This window comes from Eublepharis macularius, chromosome 12, assembly GCF_028583425.1.
Source record: "Eublepharis macularius isolate TG4126 chromosome 12, MPM_Emac_v1.0, whole genome shotgun sequence".
NCBI lineage: Eukaryota > Metazoa > Chordata > Lepidosauria > Squamata > Eublepharidae > Eublepharis > Eublepharis macularius.
The window spans coordinates 44,147,413-44,167,740 of NC_072801.1; the positions used below are offsets into that span (position 1 = coordinate 44,147,413).

The 20,328-nt window shown below is 43.9% G+C and overlaps 1 protein-coding gene across 2 annotated transcripts in view; it reads left to right on the forward strand.

Annotated features, from left to right (window-relative positions):
• The window catches only part of IGF2BP1 (insulin like growth factor 2 mRNA binding protein 1), a 68,172-nt gene extending 50,019 nt beyond the window's left edge, over window positions 1–18,153 (forward strand). The window contains exons 4-15 of one of the 2 annotated variants that reach the window (XM_054993503.1): window positions 485–536; window positions 2,267–2,330; window positions 3,858–4,139; window positions 4,813–4,947; window positions 6,247–6,369; window positions 10,169–10,304; window positions 11,338–11,460; window positions 11,970–12,086; window positions 13,405–13,479; window positions 14,162–14,293; window positions 16,208–16,321; window positions 18,061–18,153. In XM_054993503.1, coding sequence (XP_054849478.1) covers window positions 485–536; window positions 2,267–2,330; window positions 3,858–4,139; window positions 4,813–4,947; window positions 6,247–6,369; window positions 10,169–10,304; window positions 11,338–11,460; window positions 11,970–12,086; window positions 13,405–13,479; window positions 14,162–14,293; window positions 16,208–16,321; window positions 18,061–18,153 — 1,446 coding nt within the window. The remainder of the gene's footprint in view (window positions 1–484; window positions 537–2,266; window positions 2,331–3,857; window positions 4,140–4,812; window positions 4,948–6,246; window positions 6,370–10,168; window positions 10,305–11,337; window positions 11,461–11,969; window positions 12,087–13,404; window positions 13,480–14,161; window positions 14,294–16,207; window positions 16,322–18,060) is intronic. The other variant, XM_054993505.1, reaches the window with a different exon arrangement.
• The last annotated feature ends 2,175 nt before the right edge of the window (window positions 18,154–20,328 follow it).

Consider the following 20,328-nt stretch of genomic DNA (forward strand, 5'->3'; position numbering starts at 1 on the left):
GCAGCACTGGAACAGTCACTCATAGAGTTTAGGGGCTATCAATATGTGTTTAGGGGCATACAGGAGGAGGACATTGTATAACACGGTAAAAGATCCAGTACTAATTTAATACTACTCCCGTGCAACATTACCGCAAAGTCTTGAGTGGGACTTTTAAATCCCAATTGGCTTTGCTGAGTTTGACTTTAGTGAGCCATCAGTTGCGTGGTTACAGGGAACCGTGTTTGCAGCGTAGTTGCTGATGCGAGGCAGAACTTGTGGTGGTAGTTTTGTTTTTATTTGAATGATTTTTGTGTCTTTTTTAACAAGACATTTTCCTACTCTGAGCATTTGAGAAGGAGTGGAAGCAAAATAGTGTTGTCCAGTCAACTAGGGGAACCTTAAGAAAAATGCTGTGGTTGTCTGCTCTTTGTCTGCTCTGTCTGGCCCAAATATTCAGGGTAACACAGTTTCTCTCCGCCCTCCCCTTTTCACATTTGGTTAGGTTCTGGATGGCTTGCTTGCTCAATATGGTACTGTGGAAAACTGTGAACAAGGTAAGATTCTTTAAGAATGTTTAGAAAACATGTAGTAGTGGGTCGTGGAGCAAAATACAAGAGCTAGACTGCTGAATCCTGACAGGGGTTTTGTCACTGGCTGCATTCAGACCTCAGGAGATACTTCCATTGGTTTGTGATAGGCACAAGCTAAAACGGTTTTTTTAGCCTTGTTCAGACCCTTCTTCTTCCCCCATTCCCTCTCCTCTTCCATACTGAGTACAATTAAAAACTTCCGGGTTTGAGAAGCTTTGAATCAAGCTTTATTTAAAAAATTATATCCCACCACAAAGCTCAGAGATTCTTGGGGCTGCTCAGATCTGTAGTTCCTCCATCAGAAAGGTGTTTCTGTTTGCCGCAGAGGAGGTAGTAATTTCTGCTGTTTCCCTTTCCTATCACACTTTGCCTCATATGCTGTTCCTGAGGGCCCATTGACACCCCCCTCCAACAGTATTTCATAGGGATTCAGGGGGATGCATCGGGAGAGGGAAGTGGAAGAGTCTCACTCTGTTAAGTCCATGGATAGTTGAATAGATGCCAATGAATCACAAAGACAATAAATGTTAAGATCTTACCAAAACCCACAGCAAAAATAATACAAAACTATATAACCACACTATTAAAACCTGCTTGAAAACAGCATCCACAAACCAGTAGAGTAAGCGTACCAACAAAAGGGTCAAATTTAAGATAAGCAAAATAACAGAGCAAACCAATTCTCAACAAGATGGCATATGAATTAATGAACCAATCCAATATAGCCGAAAACCACAGATAAACCAGCAAAAGAGGCCATGATCAAAACATTCAGAACATCTTTATCTGACACCAAAAACTGATCAAGTCTGTCACCAGGTGAGTAACTGAATGCAGATGTTCAGGGCAAATTTGATGTTTGTTTCCTCACAAACTGGGATTCTGAACCTTGATTTAATCTCAACTGAGAATCTCAGTGTTTGGGGGTGGGGGAGGAAAATGCTAGTTTACTTGCTATTGAACCTAACAGTCAATTTGCAGTTTAGTCAAGGCTTCCCAAGTCAGAAAGGTTTCACTTGTGCTCCATGTGTGAGAGGAGCCTGCAAACCTCACAGCAAGATGATTTTGTACTCATCATGAGCAAACCACCTGAATGTTTTGTTGTGACACTTGAATATGGTGACTCTCTTGTCATTGTCCTCCCACTTTTGTTTTCTCTCTGTGATGGAGACAGGGAATGAATCGAAAGCTGAACTCCAATTCTGTTGAATTGCCCTTTCCCTTCCAGGTTCTTGTCTCCAATGGGAGAGGGAGATAACTTCTGTTCCTATCTTTTGGGGAAGTCCTAAAAAACTTCATCCACACATTCCTGTTTTCTTCCCAGGCTTGGGCTGAGTTGTTAATTCCATTTATTTTCTTTTTTTCATTTTTTCCCCATTGGTTTGAAGATATTACTATCATTATGTGTTGAGTTCTAATGCCACACTTTTTATTGCTATCTTAATTAGTGCGTGGGTTTTAAATGTTTTATAACATTTTAATGCTGCTGTTGAGGTTTTTTTGTTGAGATTTCATTTGGGCTTTAAGATGTTCATTATTGTTGAGGTCTTTTTTATAGTTATGATTTTTTAGTAATTTTTGTTTTCATTGTGTTAGGAAGCCTTCTGGTTTGTAAGCTGTATTGAGAGCCTGCAAGGGCATTTAAAAATTAATCTCCAATTGAACTTACTCAGATTTCTTTTTATTTGTGTCAGTGAATACAGACAGCGAGACAGCAGTTGTCAATGTCACCTACGCCAACCGGGAGCAAACCAGACAGTAAGTTAAGAGAGCTTGCAACTGTGTACAGTGATTTTTATTTAGGTATTTATTTAGGTATTTATACCCTACTTTACTCCTCAGTGGGTACCCCAAAATGGCTTGCAACATGGTTCTCCTTGCCTCCGCTTTATCCTCACAGCAACAACCTTGTGAAGTAGGTTAGGCTGAGAGAGCAACTGGTCCAAAGTCCACGGTAGGGCGAGACCAGCTGCTCACCCTGAGGAAGTTGTGTTTGTTGGCACCACTGCTGCATGCTTAGACAGGGAGAGATAGAAGTGCAATGGCTGCTAGGACCATTGGTACTTTGCATCTGCCATTGTGTGAGTGAGTGATCCCATAGGTGGCATCTTCCTGGAACTGGCCCCAGGTAGAAATCATAAGTAGCTGTTGTTTGGGTACTTAGAAATTTGATGTAGGTTCTTAGGGCTGTGAAGCCTTCCGTGTTCTGTGCATGTTTGTGGTACCTAGAAATTTAGACTTGCTCTTCAAATTTGGGTCATACTTTTGACAGCCCAGACTCTCTAATTAGAAAGAAATGTCATGGGTTACTCCAGCAAGCTGTTGGGTCTCTTAAACTCTGATCTTAACCATCAAAGCTAGTATGACAGGTTTCTACCAGGAATTTATCTGCCTCTCTTCTCTAACCATAACACAATGTGTAGAAGTAATGGAGAGGGCAGCAATATCAAAGTTAGCATTCAAGTTATTGGTGTTACAGGCAGGGCTTTTTTTCAGGGGGAACGCGGGGGAACGGAGTTCTGGAACCTCTTGAAAATGGTCACATGGCTGGTGACCCTGCCCCCTGATCTCCAGACAGAGGGAAGTTTAGATCTAAACTCCCCTCTGTCTGGAGATCAGGGGGTGGGGCCACCGGCCATGTGACTATTTTTGCCGAGGGCGATTTAAACTTTAAAAAACTCCCCCCTTGTTCCAGCGGACCCAAAGTGCAGTCCTGAGTTCCACCACTGAGTTCCACCACCTCGTTTCCCAGAAAAAAGCCCTGGTTACAGGTAGCCACTTATGTGGGATGTTTGGAACAGGTTGTCCCATGATGACATCTTGTTCATTCTAACATCCCCATCTATAGGCAACTTCATGGAACTGCAGTCCAGTCTCATACTCCAGTGGTGCTGTCAAGATGAATTGGCTGAGCTGAGAGCTGGCCTTGTGTAGTAGTTAGAGCATCAGATTAGGGTCTGCGGAGGCCCATGTTCGAATCCCCACTGTGCCATGGAAGCTTGTTGGACAAACTCAGGACAGTCATACATTCTCAACCTAACCTAGCTCACGGGATTGTTTTGATGATAAAATAAAGGCGAGAACAATGTAAGCCGCTTTGGGTCCTCATTGGAGAGAAAGGTGGGAAACGAATTAATTAAATAAATAAATACATTTTAGACTGGGACCCATCCTGAACCAGCTGTGGCTGGTAAACTAGATCATGAACTAAATACGTGAGATACACCTAAGTGATTTGTCCCCCTCCCCACCCCTGCAACTTTTGTTCTTTGCCTGTCTCTTCAGAGCCATCATGAAACTTAATGGACACCAGCTGGAAAACCATGCACTGAAGGTCTCCTACATCCCTGATGAACAAACTGTGCAAGGGGCAGAGAACGGGCGTCGAGGAGGCTTTGGGACACGAGGTGCCCCGAGACAGGGTTCCCCTGTGGCTTCAGGAGCGCCGGTGAAGCAGCAGCCAGTAGACATCCCCCTCCGACTTCTGGTTCCCACCCAGTATGTGGGAGCCATTATTGGCAAGGAGGGCGCCACCATTCGCAACATAACCAAACAGACGCAGTCCAAGTAAGGCCATAGTTGCTCAGCAAGCCCCTTCCTGTTTGCTGCTATACTGTTTACTACCAGGAGTGTGCTAGGAGCGTATGAACACAGTGAAAGCCTAGCCCTGGCTCAAAAGGTCTCTGCAGTTTTGAATGAGCAGGCATAAGATCGGGGGGTGGTGGTGGTGGCAGAGGGCTTCAGAGAACAGATTTGAAAGCAGTCCTACACTAAGATGACTTTTTTGGAAAGCAAGTGGAAAAGAGGGGGAGCTATATAGTTATTTATTTTATTAAAATTGTTCTATCCTGTTCCTCCTCCAAGGAGCTCAGGGGTAGTTCAGCCACCATTTTGATTTCCCTGGCAAGAGACAATCAGAAATGGTGACTGAATTCTTGTGAGAAAGACTCCTATGAGAGTTTGGGAGTGGCATTTTAAAGAGGCCGGGGAAGGAGGATTGAGGTGAATTCTTTACTCTGGCAGTTGGGCAGCTGGCAGACAGATGGGAATCCCAAAATCTGTTTTCAGAGGTATCCACCTCAGTTGACCACATTATATACAACCAGCCCTGAAGGGAAACGTGGGATTTGAAGCTTCCGTTGCTCTAGCTGCCAGGCTTTGGACATTCTGTTGTAGACTGTGACTATTTTTGAGTTTTGGTATTCAAGCAGCTTTTCTGTTCCTTCTCCATTCTGTTCAGAATTGATGTGCACCGGAAGGAGAACGCTGGGGCAGCGGAGAAAGCCATCAGCGTCCATTCAACGCCTGAGGGGTGCTCTGCTGCTTGCAAGATGATCTTGGAAATTATGCAGAAGGAGGCGAAAGATACCAAGACGTAAGGATGGGCTGTTTTTGGTCTGACCTTGGAGAAAAGGTCCTGGTTCTCCCACTCTCTGTGAAGCAGCCTTAGAATGTGCCAGACCATTGGTTTATCAAACCCAGTTTTGTCTGCTTTGACTAGCTGCAGTTTCCTGGAAGTGCAAGCAAGACTACTTGATGATTTCAGCTGGAGATGGCAGAAATCAAATCTGTGACTTTGAGCATATTAAGCTATACCCCTTTCCCTTTTCTTCTCTCACAAGACAGCTGGTGTTTCATGGCCAGGACCAGCAGGCCAGAGGCCAGGAGGAGTTTTTACCTGGTATGGTGGCTTCCCTGATGCAAATGTCTGTGTTTGCATTCTGTTCTTCTTCCTCCTTGCAATTCCCCCTTCCAAAAGAAACAAAGAAAAGGGGGAAATCCAGGTTTTGTATTCAGGATAAACTATGCAAATTATTAATATTTGCAGATAACTACTTACATCGCATAAGTCTATCGCATAAGTCTATTATTAATATTTGCAGATAACTACTTACATCGCATAAGTCTATTTACAAAATGAAGACTGCCTAAGAATTTTTTTTGGAAAGGCCTAGTTGGTCAGGAAACTCAGAGACATCTGCAATAGGATGGAGTGAGGGTATGTCAGCAAATTACCTCTTAAGAACCAGCCTCTGTTGAACCCTCCTCCCTGTACTCACATGACCTTGGGCCAGTCACACACTCTCAGCTTAATATACTTGTAGCATAGTGGTTAAGTGGTTTGGCTGTGAATCAGCACTCTACTGGTTTGAATCCCAGTACTGCCATGAGCTCATTAGGTGGCCTTGGGTAAGCCACTCCTCTCTGCCCCAGCTCTCCAGCTGTATCGTGGGAATAATAATAACACTAACTTGTTCACCGCCCTGGGTGAGACACTAATCTGCCTAGAAGAGCGGTATATAAGCGCAGTTGTTGTTGTTGTTGTTGTTGTTGTTGTTGTTGTTGTTGTTGTTATTATTACCTTACAGGGTTGTTGTGAAGGTGAAATGGAGGAGAGGGAAATAATGTAAGCCGCTTTAGGAGAATGGTGGAATATGAATGAGAAATAAATATGTGATAGCTGTATCTGTTTATGGATCAGATGCAAGCTGCCATGCCCCCCTTCCCCCACTGCTGCCTATGGTCCTTCAGCCACTGGAAGGAGCCACGCTGTTCAGAGCTTGTTGTTCGTGCAAGTAAACTGAGGTTTAACAGGTGGCCCAAAAATGAGCCAGCAGCGGAACAGGATAATCCAGTCCATAACAATTCTGTTTATTTATTTTTCTCTCCCAAGTGCTGATGAAGTGCCCCTGAAAATCCTGGCCCATAACAACTTTGTGGGACGGCTGATTGGCAAAGAGGGCCGAAACCTGAAGAAGGTAGAGCAGGACACAGAGACAAAGATCACCATCTCCTCGTAAGCCTTTAAATTTCTACCACACCACACGTTCTTCTTGATTGCCTTCTGGAGCATGGCAAGCCCTCTTCCTCTCTTCCTATATCAACAGTGAGTGAGAAGATGACATGGGGCGGGGGGAGGAGCACCTGTTGTTCTCTTAATTTGCAGATAGAAGGAGGAGCATCAATTATGTTGCTCACTGAAGAGCCAGCATGGTGTAGAGGTTGAAGTGTCAGGCTGGGGAGACCTGAGTTCAGATGCCTGTCCTTCCTTAAAGTTTTCTGGGTGACTATGAGATAGTAAATTCTTTCTCAGCCTAGCCTCATCTCACGGGGTAGTCATGAGGATAAAGCAGAGCTCCCTGAACACATGAAGCTGTCTTATTATTGAGTCAGACCATTAGTCCATTGAGGCCAGTATTGTCTACTCTGACTGGCAGCAGTTCTCCAGAGTTTCAGGTAGAAGTTTTTCAGATCTGCTGCCACCCTCGAGGAGGGGAAGGATAGGAATGTGGTAAATAAATAGTAAATGAATAGGTTTCTGTTAGATGCGCCTTCACTCATTACGAATGGGAGAGCATGCCCCACCTCAGATTCTCAGCCAAGTCTGTGCCTCCCTCCCGAATCTCTAGCCTCTGACGATCTTTTTTTTTTTTTTATTTTTTTTACATAACTACAAAACACTACACAAGACTATCACAAGGAAAGGGGAGAGGGAAGGGACAAAGGGGGGTGGAAAAAGAAAAGGGGGGGGAATGAACTACAAACACTAAACACTACACTTCAATGTTTCCCTTCATACTGTCATAATACAAAAATAGCTCCATAGGATAATGCTGGAGTGGTTAATCATACAGAGAATAAACATTTCAAATTCTGATTAAACTTTCCTCCCCCTTCTAGGTCCCGGACGCAGTTCTCTCTGTGCAACTGCTGTTGCAGTGCTCTCCTCCTCCTCCCCCCCCTCCGGCTCCTCCTTTTCTTCGTTCTCGGTGCAGCAGAGTTCTGGGTTTTTATTCTCAAAATCCTTTAGTTGATCTTCTGATAATATCTTATAGGCCTGATCTTTATATCTGAACCATATTCCTTCCGGGAATAACCATTTGTACTTTATTCCATGGTCCCTCAGAAGAGCTGCAAACTTTTTATATTTAAAACGCCGTTTCCGGACTAGAAATGGAACGTCCTTCAAAATCTTGACTTTCAAACCCATAAAGTCCAAATCCGCATTGTATGAGTTATATAGGATGGTGTCCCGAATCTTTTTAGATGAAAATCCTCTGACGATCTCATGGGCAGACCTGTGTCCTTAAATATTTTGCATATGAAATGGCAGCATAGAGATGGAGATACTTTGTACACATATTGTAGTTCCTAGTGCAGTAGGTGTAAGATTAAAATATTGTATAGCAAGATTTTGAGGTGGGGCTTCTTTGCCCACTGTCCCCTAGGGAAGAGGCATGGTCGGACATTTTCATTCACCTACAGCACATAGGCTTGGCTTCATGACCCCCAAATATTGCTTTTTCTTCCTAATGTAGTACTCCTTATCTGTTGTTGCTTGGGAGTAGAAAGGACCCCCTATAGTTGCCACCACTGTTGGGAACCTGACAGGTATTTCACTGCCTATGGTGAGTTTTGTACACAGTGGGTAGTCTGTGTCAGAACTGTTGACTGCAGGGATTGCTCCAGAGAGTGCTTTCTATTGTAAACAAGTTGATCAGAGAATTGGGAGTTGGAACTGGAGTAGACTTGGAGTCCTGTGTAGACCCCCATGCTTGCATCTTCTGGAAAGGTTTTGTTGGCTGTAGCTCCTGCTTGACAGGTCTCAACCTCGTTGGCAAGATCCGTTCCAAGATCTTTTGCAGCTTTGGCCCCAGTGTCTTGGAATGGCTTTCCTGAGGAGGTTCAAAAAGTACCCGCCTATTGTCATTCTGGAATCTGTGTGAGACGATGCTTTTTAGAAGGGCTTTCAGGTCAGACATTGTCAGATTTGATTGTCTTTTGGTGTGGGCGGCAGTAGTTTTTGTCAGGTAAATTGTAAGAGTTGTTCATTGTCCGTCTTTCTCTGCAATCCCACATGGGATTGTGCGTGCGCCGGCCTGCAGAACGGCGAGGTTTCTACAGCTTTTTAAACCACTAGGGTGCACTCATCTCTCTAGAGCGCATGCGCAGGCAGTTTTCCACTGAAACAGCTTGACTATGGGAGACGGCGCCTCTTCACCCTCAGTTCCTCTTTCACCGCTGGTCAAAGAGTTTGGTCTACAGTGCTCGACTAGAGCACTGCTCGACTAGAGTAGGCCTCATCTGCACTGAAGACTGTGAGTTCACCAATATGGCTGATAAATCCTTATTTAAACACTGCACTATGTGCTCCACCAAGATGCCCGGCATGGATGGTCGCTTGTCTTGTCTTACCTGCCTCAGAGAAGGGCACAATGTGACGGCGTATAAACACTGCCAAATTTTTATGCCTAAGGCATGGGCAGAACGAGCCACGAGGCTCAAGGCTCTCTTACGGGAATGAGATGAGCCCTATCAGCCTCCACCAGTTCTGGCGTTAAAGCGGCAAAAATCTCCACCATCGCCGAGTTGTTGGTTTCTCCGACAGCACCACTGAATCCGACTGACCCGGATCGATGCTGTTTGGATCTGACAGGTGCCTTGGCATTGACAGCAGCAAACTCCTTGGATCTGATTATTACATCGGCTCAGATCTGACACCGACACCTGACTCTGGTGACCCAGAGCTTGGTGGAGACCCCATGAGCTTGACTTCATTTGACATTGACATTACCCAGTTTATTGGAACCAAGTCGATGTCCAGGATCTTCCCATTGTCAGAAGCCAAAGAAAAGCTGGGAGAAATTCTGTTGATTCATCTTCTAGAGCTCATTCATCTGCTGATTCATCTGCTTTCGTACTTCATAGACATGCTTGGTTACGATTGACTTCCTTACCCATTGAGACGAGATACAGAGTCAAAGATCTCCCCTTTGAAGGACAGACTCTCTTCTTGACCAAAACGGATGAGTACCTATCCCAGAAGTGCAAGGATAGACAAACAGCGTGGTCCTATGGGGTTCTCCCTCCTAAACAGCAATCCAACCAAAGACCTCCCTACTGACAGCAGCAACCCTACAAAGGCAGATCATATCGTTATTAGCCTTACCAATATCCTCAGCTGCATCAAAATTCCCCTTACCAGAGCCAATATCAGAGGAGAAGGTCAAACCCTAAGTCACGACAAGGGCATAACACCTCATACATCTCAACAGTCGAAACAATTCTTACTAGTTCCAGACCAAGCAGTGGTGTTTGGGACAGACTCTCCAAATACCTGCCCGCCTGGCAGTTGATTACCTCAGATTCATGTGTTCTTGACATTATCCAGTTTGGTTGCACTGTTGTTCATTGACGTCTTTTGTGCAGGCACACATACCCTCCCTCCTACCCCGCTGATGCAAGTTATATAGGAGAGCTGGCAGATTAGGAGAAACTGAGGGTGAAGGGGCACCGTCTCCCAGAGAGGCTGTTTTGCACTCTGGAGAGATGAGCGCCCCTTAGTGGTTTAAAAAGCTGTAGAAACCTCGCTGATTGGCAGGCCTGCGCACGCGCAGTCCCATGTATGCCTGTACAGAAGACGTCAATGAACAACAGTTACTGGTAAGTGCAACTCTGTTTTTCTGGTGAGAATTTATTGTATGGATTTATTGTTTTTAATTTGTCAATCGTCAGCCCTTTTCAACAAAAGAGAAATGGGGTGTAACATTTTGAATTAAATAAATGTTTTAATTATTCCTTTTTGTCCTCCATAGTCTGCAGGACTTGACCCTATACAACCCTGAAAGGACCATCACTGTGAAAGGCTCTATTGAGAACTGCTGCAGAGCGGAGCAAGAGATCATGAAGAAAGTGCGGGAGGCCTACGAGAATGATGTGGCAGCTATGAGTGTGAGTGTGTTTATGCCAGGTGTTTTTCTTTCCTTCCCTCTGCCCTGGGACTGAGACATACTTACGATGTCTCACCCAACAATAGGCACAAATGGTCTGTACAGTGGCTTTCCATCCAAAGGCTTTGATGTCACTTCTCATGGACTAGAAAACATTTGTTGACTTGTGTGCAAGACTGTGATTGTTTAATGGGTTAAAAGAAAGGTTGCAAAAGGACTGGGCAGAGGCAGAGCTTTTAAATAGGAATAGACCCGTCTTGATTTTAGGCACTGACCTGATCAAGGAAAAAAAAATTGCACACCTGTTTCTGCACCCACAAATAAACAATGGTGATAATGAGGTTGGTGATGACAGTTGAGCATTCACACAGTGTTTTCTGAGTGCTCAAATCCCTTTGACTCCTGGCCACTTTGCAATTCTCCCACTTAGCAAGAATAAGGATATGGAGGAACAATCCCTTTGTATACAAAAGGGAGGAGGGTGCATGCGTAGCCACAGGGGCACTCCTGAGCACAGGCTTGGCAATATATTTGAAGGGAGCCACAGTGGCTTACAAGTGGTGTGAGATTGAGCTAGGAACTCTCCAATTCCCTAACTCACACCAGTGGCCCCTTTGGTCTACCAGCTTTAGCACACAAGGCTAAGGCTTCCTGACCCACAATTGCCAAATGCTAAATGCTTTTTGTATACCTGCCACAGCAGTTTGTTGACACCTGGTGGCACCGTGGAAGGAACAGGCGGTATCCAGCCATGTGTTGAAAGTAAAGCTTCCTTTGACCAGCGTATATGAGTTGAGTGAAGGAAGAAAAGTTTGCTCACTGTTTCATGTTGTTGTAGCTCATCCTAATAAAAAGTATTAAGTGGAATGTAGAGGGTTTTTTTTGGATTTCAGTTTTGTGCCAGTGCAGCTGCAAACAACTTCTGTCTGCAAAGGTGAAAGCAAGCCTTTCTGTTTTACAGGTCACAAGAAAAATGTATGATTGGTACATTTATCCTGATGTCTCATCTAATTTTACTTCTCTCTTTCATTTAGCTACAGTCACACCTGATACCTGGTCTCAACTTAGCTGCTGTTGGCCTCTTTCCTGCCTCTTCCAATGCAGTGCCACCTCCTCCCAGTAGTGTCTCTGGAGCAGCTCCATATAGTTCTTTTTTGGTAGGTAGAGCACTTAAACTTTGCTTTTATGTTGGAGACTAATTACCACTCATTTTCTTCGCTACTTCCTCAATTTCATGTGTTTTTTCTGTGGCAATTTTACACTGTCTGTAGTTTGGGAAGGGGCATGGGGAAAATCCCTTCACATAGAAAACTAGCATGTTGGAGAAAAGAATAAGCTAAAATACTTCTCTCTTACATCAGATTTTCTAGGTGTGGGGATATTTATTTATGGTGTGGAATGGCATTGTTTTAAGAGCCTCTCACTTCCAGTCAGCAGTGATAGAGTCCAAGTCACAGTCTTACCACCTCAGTGGTTGTTTGTTTAGAACTAGTCCAAAGCCTCACAGTTGCCAGAATGTACATAAATCTTCTGTGACATCAGAGTAACTCAGCCAGTAGGTGGGCTTGGATGACAGGTGGCAGTTTTTTAACCTGTTATGTATCCTGTTGGGCTGTTCAATTTGACCAATAACTGATCAACAGCCACAAAAATCTTCTTTTGACAGCCTCCTGAGCAAGAGACCGTGCACGTCTTCATCCCTGCACAGGCTGTGGGTGCAATCATTGGCAAGAAAGGACAGCATATCAAACAGCTTTCCAGATTTGCAAGTGCCTCTATCAAGGTTCCCATTTCTTTCTATCTCTTAAACACTTGTTGCTTGGATCCAGCATTTCTGTTAGACTTCACACAGTTCTCCTCCTCACTGCAGCCCCCATCGTACATGACTTGCCCACAAAGGTCTTATGATCCTTAGTATAGCCTTTTCATTGGTCCAAAAGGGCCCTTCACACTTTCACCAGAGGAAAACCTGATAGTATCTCTTATCTTGTATACTTGTCCTGTCCCTTTACTGGGCCTTGCACTGGTGCATTTCCTGGCCGATGTTTTTCTTTCTAGCCATACATAGTCATGAAGCATCTTTTTACAAGGAGCTCAATGCACTATACATGGCCCCCACCCATTTTGTTGTCACCACTACCTTGTGTGGTAGGCTCAGTTGAGAGATCAGTGATTGGCCTGGGCTCACTCAGTATGCTTCATGGCTGAGTGGAAATTGGAACCATGGTCTTCCAGGTCCTAGTTAACACCACTGAATCTGGAAGTTCAAATGGCAGCCAAAAGTGTGGCCTTGGGCAAGTCTTAGCCTCTTATGAGGTGAAATTAAGAGAGGCAGAACTGAGAGAGACCTGTCCCACAGAGTGATTTTCAGGGCAAGTAATGCCAACTGTACTATTTAGTAGAATCAGTTGTGAAGGTAGGTGCAGATTCCCTTGATTTCCCTCCTCAGGTACACACACACCTGCAAAAGTAGCCATTGGGTTGGTTCCAACAAGGACTCTTGCCTTCGTAGCACAACTTTTATGGGTCTCCCCTCCCACACCACCCTGAAATGTTTCCCAAAATCCTCTTCCTCCGGGAACTCTTTTCCCATTGAGCATGATTTCAGGGGACAAAAGTTGAGCTCCACAGGTGGATGTTATTGTGCTTACAGAAATGAGGCAGCAGATCCAACCCATTACCTCACACATGGTGCTTTCTCACTTCAGCTGCATGTTGGATCTGCTAACCTACATTTCATTGTATCAAGTCTGGTGGGTTTGAAACTAGTAAAACAGCTGTATGTCCTGAAGGCTTACTCCGTTTGCAGCACACCCTCCCTATTGGGCTACAGGGCTCCTTCTTCAGGCATATCTGTTGCTGGTCAGGGCTACATCTGATTGCCTCAGCTAACTTGATGCCGCTTTCTTTTTATTCCCCAGCCTGCTTCCTGTCCCCTTGGATGCAGCTTCCTGGCCTTTATGAGTTGATGGATTTTTTTGTTTTTGTGACTCAGCTGAGGAATGGGAGTGATGGAGAGTAACCCCAAAGTTGATTTTGCCAGCTGGCTAGATTCTAAGTTAATCAGTTTGTTTCACATGCTTCCCTCTTGTGTACTCCAGATTGCCCCTCCAGAGACGCCGGATTCAAAAGTGCGGATGGTGATAATCACTGGACCACCAGAAGCCCAGTTCAAGGTTTGTTTTCTCTATTTTAACCTCCATTACTTTTTGCCAGAAGTAATTGATCATAAAGATGGCTTCTTACTTATGAATTTCTAAAACCTATTAGTCATACTCAGGGAATAGATTTTTAAAAAATATATGTGAAAGGGAAATGTTTCTAGTTTCTTGATAGTTCTTCCCACCTACTTTGACTGTAACTACTGATTTGTGTGTGTGTGTGTGTGTGTGTGTAAGCATTTCTTATATATGTGAGTATAGACACACACATACATAAAAAGAAATGCCTTCTATTTTGGCACCTGTGTACATATTCTGAAAATGAAGAAAACTATGCTTTTCACTTCAGAGATCTTATATGCAAATGGAGTAATTCATTAATTGAACAAAAGTCATATGACTTTTTAATTAGGTGACAGACCTGAGTGTTGTTGTTACTAATTGTATTGTTGCTTCTGCTGCTACTTCAGTTACTAATGCCTCGCTCTCATTGATCTGCGTGGCGCTTTGCAGAGTAAGATACACAAAGCAAGAGTAGTCCCTTTACATGAGTGGGAGAGACCAACAGAGGGAGCGGTGGGCAGGTTTAAAATGTGTCGGCTTCAAAGCATAGCCAGTCCTGGGTAGTTTGAATGGAGCAAGGCTAGAAAGAGTAAACTGCAGAATTGAATAGCTTCCCAGTGTGTTCACTCTGTAGGCTCAAGGGCGAATTTATGGCAAGCTTAAAGAGGAGAACTTTTTTGGGCCCAAAGAAGAAGTGAAGCTAGAGACGCACATCCGAGTCCCGGCCTCAGCTGCAGGGAGAGTCATTGGCAAAGGAGGCAAAACAGTGAGTTGGGGTTTTGGTTTGTCAGGGGCCATCTTGGAGACTTGGGCATCTGGGACAACCATGACTAAGGATGGGGCATTATTCATTTATTTATTTACTTCATTTACATCCTGCCTTTCTCACCAGCTTACCCAGCTTACATCACCAGGACCCAGCTTACATCGTTCTTTCTCTCCTATGTTTTATCCTTACAACAGCCCTGTGACACAAATTAGGCTAAGAGTGTGTGACTAGTCAGCTTCCATGCCAGAGTGGGGATTTGAACCTGGATCTCCCAGACCCTAGTTCAGTATTCTAACCAGGACTCAATACTAGCTCTCCATGAAATGAGGTCGATGGTTCCCTCTCTGATAAAATAACTTAATAATTTCGGGAATTACTATCGTGCCTTTCTATTATAAGTAATAGCAGTTTACATCAGATAAAAACAATGACTTTTTTAAAAGTATAGAATAAACACAGCGAATCAGAACAAGCAATCTAAAGCGGCAGGAGCTAGCAATAATCTAAAATAGTGATGACAGACCAATATATTTATTTATTTAATTCATTTATATCCCTCCAAAGGGGATCCAAATGGGCATACATTTGTTCTCCTTTCCTCCATTTTATCCTCACAACAATCCTGGGAGGTAGGTTAGGCTGAGAGTATGTGAATGGCCCAAGATCATCAGACATCTTCCATGGCAGAGTGGAGATTCAAATCTGGATCTCCCAGATCCTAGTCAGACATTTAATTTACTCACTAGAAAGAAGTTTGTAATAATGGGTCAGATCCTGCCATGATCCAGCAGCAGCAAGTAGTGATGGTTACCAGTCATTCCTGCCTGCCCCCCCCCCGCCCCGGTGCAATCCTTTCCAGAGTCTGGAGACCTCTGTGGATTAGGAGCCCTTTATGTCGGGGCTGCACCAAGGAGCAGGAAGGGGGAAATCTTCTCTCTTTGCTTCTTCCTTCAGCAAAGCTGTGCTGATGGAAGAGGGGGCATACAGCCCTGGCAACTAGGCTTGCCATGCCCCACCCCCCGCTCTCACCTGCTGCCTCCTGGCCCTGCTCACCTGGCTGGCAAGGAGGAAAGGCACATGAGGGATAAGCGCCTTTGTGCTCGCACACTCCCTCATAGCACTGTTCAATGGGGGAGCTGTGGGTCATGCTGAAGCCAGATTAATTAAAAATCTCCTCCAGACATATTTTTTTTTAATGAATCTGGCTTCAGCATGACCGGCAGCTCCTCCATCAAGGTGGAAAATGTCATTTTCCCACATGACTGGGGAATGCAGGATTGCGCAGAAAGTAAGTATCACCCTGGCCTCCGCTTCCTGAGTTTGGCCCCTGGGGACCCTGGCAACCCTACCCCAACCCATTTGGTAGTTTATCCACGTTGATCCCCTGACCCCTAAAGTCAGCTTTCCTGAGATTAAAAAAGCGTGCCAGATAGTGGAGAATGCAGGAAATAGCTCTGATCCTTGCATGAGCAAACCACAGGAACCAACTCAATAGAACCAGCAATAATTTTTAAAGAAAAAACACTGACACAGATAAAACAATATCAAATCATTAAATCAGAACAATGCATTTAACAAGACTTTAACAAGTGCCCCAAACCCCATGAATGACGGACTCTGATGAACCTCCTGGTGTTCAGATCGGGGACAGCTTTTTCAAAAACATCCCCCGTGTTCCACATAGCCCCCGGCCTCATTTCAGCTAAGGCAGGCTTGTGGAGCAGGGCTTGTTTTTGATACAACAATTATGATGCTCGTGTTTGATTCTTAGTTATTTTAGGGATGGAAAACATGTTTCCCAAACTTCTGATGGCCAAGCAGCACTTTTTTCCCCCTGAGGACTGCTGAAGTTTTATGTTTGTTTGTTTTTAATTCAGCACAGTTACAGCATTGCTGGATTCACTCTTGCAGGTCAATGAACTGCAGAACCTGACGGCAGCTGAGGTAGTCGTCCCACGGGACCAAACTCCCGATGAAAATGAGCAAGTGATTGTTAAAATCATCGGACATTTCTATGCCAGCCAGGTAGGAGATCAAGATTGATAATTTTTGTGAACAGTTGTGGTGAAACGTGGTGGGGGATAACTGTACCAAAGGCATTTTTTTTAAAAAAATGATGCATGGAATTTTGTTGCACCTACCCCCTAAATTTTATCCCACAAAGTTATGGGGAAAGAAACAGGCAAGCATAACCCCTTTGCATAAAAGTCAGTTTTAGAAGTGAGTTAAATTAAGCAAAATGAATTTCAGGTGTGCCCATATTGCATTGGCTTAATTTAGTCCAATCACAGGGTTTTCTGTTGTAACATAGTATGCAGGCTTAACAGTGATGGCATCTCTTGAAGCATATTTAATAGAATGTGTAAAGTATAATGCTGTGGCTTTTAATCTGGTTCCTTCGGGGCAAAAGTAAGCATGGGCATTTCAAATCCCTATAAACAAGGTAGATGTGAGGGGAACTAAAATACAGCATGAGCAGGTTGAACAAAACCCCTGAACTCTTTCCCCGCTACACACATCCTTACATTCCACCTTTCAAAACTACTTTTTCAAGCCACTTTTTATCTGTGCCAAGAAGTAACACTTGCAAGGAAAAACAGAGAAACGTGGGAGAAATGTGGTTGGGGAAATGTGGTCGGGGAAGGATTCAGCAGTTGTCCATCTGTACTGTGTATCCCAGCAATTTCCCATGTCTGCTCTCCTTATAGGAATCTGAGCAACCCATTGAATTATATCCTTAAGTTTGAACTTTGAAATTAGAAAAGGATTTTTCCCGTTCCCCTCTCCCCTGTCCAGGACACCAACACCACCTCACTTTGCACAGTTTAATTTAATCATGGCTAAATTGGAAGTCCAAGTCCAGACATAATATGGAAGATTTGTATGGGTGCATGTAAATTTCAATGGCTTGGAACTCACTATGAGTTTCTGCGGGAGCAAGTGGGGGGATACTGATTTTCAGTGATTTCTCCTCTCCCATGGCAGCCCCAAATCCCACCTGAAATGCTGCCTCTGGGGGATGGAGGACCCCAGCAATAGGTTGAGGAGGGATTGGTGGAAATCAACCCCTCCCTTATGCCTGCAAAAATTCTAGGCAGGATATAAGCTCGTATATTGTTAGTTCTTCTATGTACATATACTTTGCTTGATGTGATAGCTTTTTAAGCAGAACTAATAAAGTTCGGTAAAGATAGCTATGCCCTGACCTAGATAGGCCAAGCAAGCCTGATCTCATCAGATCTCGGAAGCCAAGCAGGGTCAGCCTTGGTTAGTAATTGAATGGGAGACCTCGAGCAAAGCAGATTGCAGAGACAGGCAATGGCAAACCACCTCTGTTAGTCTCTTGCCATGAAAAACCCACCAGGGGTTGCAGTAAGTAAGCTATGACTTGATGGCACTCTCCACCACCAAAGATAGCTATGGAACTAGACAATTCAACAGAAGAACTAGTTGCTCTTTTTCTCGCTGGGGAAAATACATGTATTACTGAAAAAGTGGCCATTGAGACTAGAACCTGTATGGTGAAAGAATTCTGTGAACCAGTCAAGTAACAATACTATTATTTTGTTTTAATGACTGTAATATTGAAAAGAGGCCTGTTCACCATCTGATAACATTTGTTGACTTGTTTGTTGAGTCACAGTGATAAATATTTATCCATCCACAGCCAGAAACTCCCAGAATCACTGGGAAGTCTTACCTGGAAGAGAGAAATTTCATCTGCTGCATTAGGTCTTTTCCTCCCCCTTCTTCTTTCTTGCCAGATGGCACAACGCAAAATACGAGACATCCTCGCTCAGGTCAAACAACAGCATCAGAAGGGACAGAACAGCCAGACGCAAGTTCGAAGGAAATAGGAAGTTGCTTTACCCCGGGTGCGTGAGAAAGAAAGAGATGGACAAACGGATGATACTGACAACGGATGAAACAAACGCCAAGCAGAAAGAGTGATGCTCGGATGTGGAACCTCTAAGAGTGTCTGGGAATCAGTTTACCGTAGGCGGGTATTAGTAACTTTCATATAGACGGGTGACTTAATGTCTCAGGAGCCAAAGGCAGATATGATTGACTCCTCAGGCATGCAGCATATATAATATATATTTGAGGGGGCAAAATTGAATCAGCTGGTAGGGAAAAAAATTCTAATCAAACCCCAGAATTGGTTTTCAATTGATCAGCCTGTGTGTGTTTGTGTGAAATTGTCCAGAAAGACAGGCAAAATTCATGCATACAGTTTGCTGTGCATTAGATCAAGAGAGGAGGAACGTAAAATCCTGTTTCCCTCCCCTTCCCCTTCCCAGATGCAACAGGATTTACTTTATTTGGACAAATGCCTACTCTCCAATCAGGCCAGGAGATGGAAACTGAGTGGAACTAGCTCCTCTGGTAGTATCTTAACACACCTGGGACTTCCACAGTTTGGATAACCAAGTTCCATTTGATTCCCACACCTTGGTGACTGTAAAAGTCAGTGTGTGGTGGGGTAGAGGTCCCCTTTGCAGAATCTCTCTTTATTTAACTGAATCCCCATAGGGCTAGAGCCGGTTTAAACTTTTTGACCCCAGCTATCTTAGCTATGGTGCTGTGGGACAAGAACTGTGCTTGGACTGGAATTTCTGCAGTAGGAAGAACAACCCCAAGTATTAGATCAAGTGGGTTGTTCTTGCAACATCTGCATATTGTTTGGCACATGGGGCTGCTTTGTCACTAGTGCCACCAGTTTCTTCTCCAGATGTGGCAGCACGATTTCAAGAACTGAAATCACTGCAGTAGCCTCTGCAATCCACCTTGTTCCACATTTTTGCAACCCTGTTAGGAAGACTCAAAACCTGCTTCTGGACCAACATGCCTTCAGATAAATATCTCAGAATTGGAACCCACTCTGATCTTTTACCTCAGTTTAATTTCTTGACAAATATATCCTGTCACTATAAGAATATTAATTTTTTTTATCCTAGAATCATCTATGCAGATTAATGGCTTTCCCCCTCTTGCTTCAAATTGGCCATCAGATCCCAAGCCAAAGTAGGCAAGGAAAACAAGCAAGTTACCCTGCCTTTATTTCAGTATTCTTTCTTCTGGTTTTCACACAGTGGCTTGGTTCAAACATGACAAACCATGGTTTGCACTAAGCATAATTTAGAACCCAAACCCTGATTTGGCTCTGCTTGTCTGCCTTCTGCAATCCTGTTTCTGGAGCTTGGGGACCCCTGTAGGCAGAGCAGTGTTGCTAACCTTGATTTGTTACTGCTATGAACACACCAGGTAGCCTTGGGTAAGTCATTCTTCTCAGCCCCAGCTCCCAGCTGCATTGTGAGGATAATAATACTGACCTTGTTTTCCACTCTGAGTGGGCACTAATCTGTCCAGAAGAGTGGTATACAAATGAACTCTTATTTTCACACCATGGTTTGTTAATCCACTTCAAACCATGGTTGCTGATTCTCATTGGCTGCCCAGTTGCAAACTATGATTTTGTCAGTTCAGACATCCTGCCAAACAACTGTAAAGCTTCACAAAGTACAAGATGGTGTGAACTCTGAATTGTGCCAGTTTCTATGAAAAAGTCATACCAATCCAGGAAGGAAGTAAATTCTCTCCCACCCACCCCTGAAATGGTTGTAAAATCAAGCAATGAGAAAAAATGCCAAGGTTTTAATTCACCAAAGGCACAAATATGTAAATAGGAATCCAGACCAAATGAGTTGCTAAATTCAGATGAGGAAAGACAGAAATTGTGACAATATATTTTAGAAAATTACAATATTCATAAGTTATCAAATCACAAGATGCAAATATTTTCAGATTTTTTTTAAAACAGAAAGGTGCTTGGAGTTTCCTGTGCTTTTATTTGGTTTTTGGTAGGAGACTTAAGTCTGTTTTCTCTCATCTGTTTTTTTTTAAAGTTGAGGTCCACAAGGGAAATTAGATGAAAGAGTGTAACAGGGTTTTTTTAAATCTATTAAGGAAGGCCTTTCCCCCCTAGAAATATATTGAGTTCTGCCGTTCAGACATCATACCTCTTTCAGTTT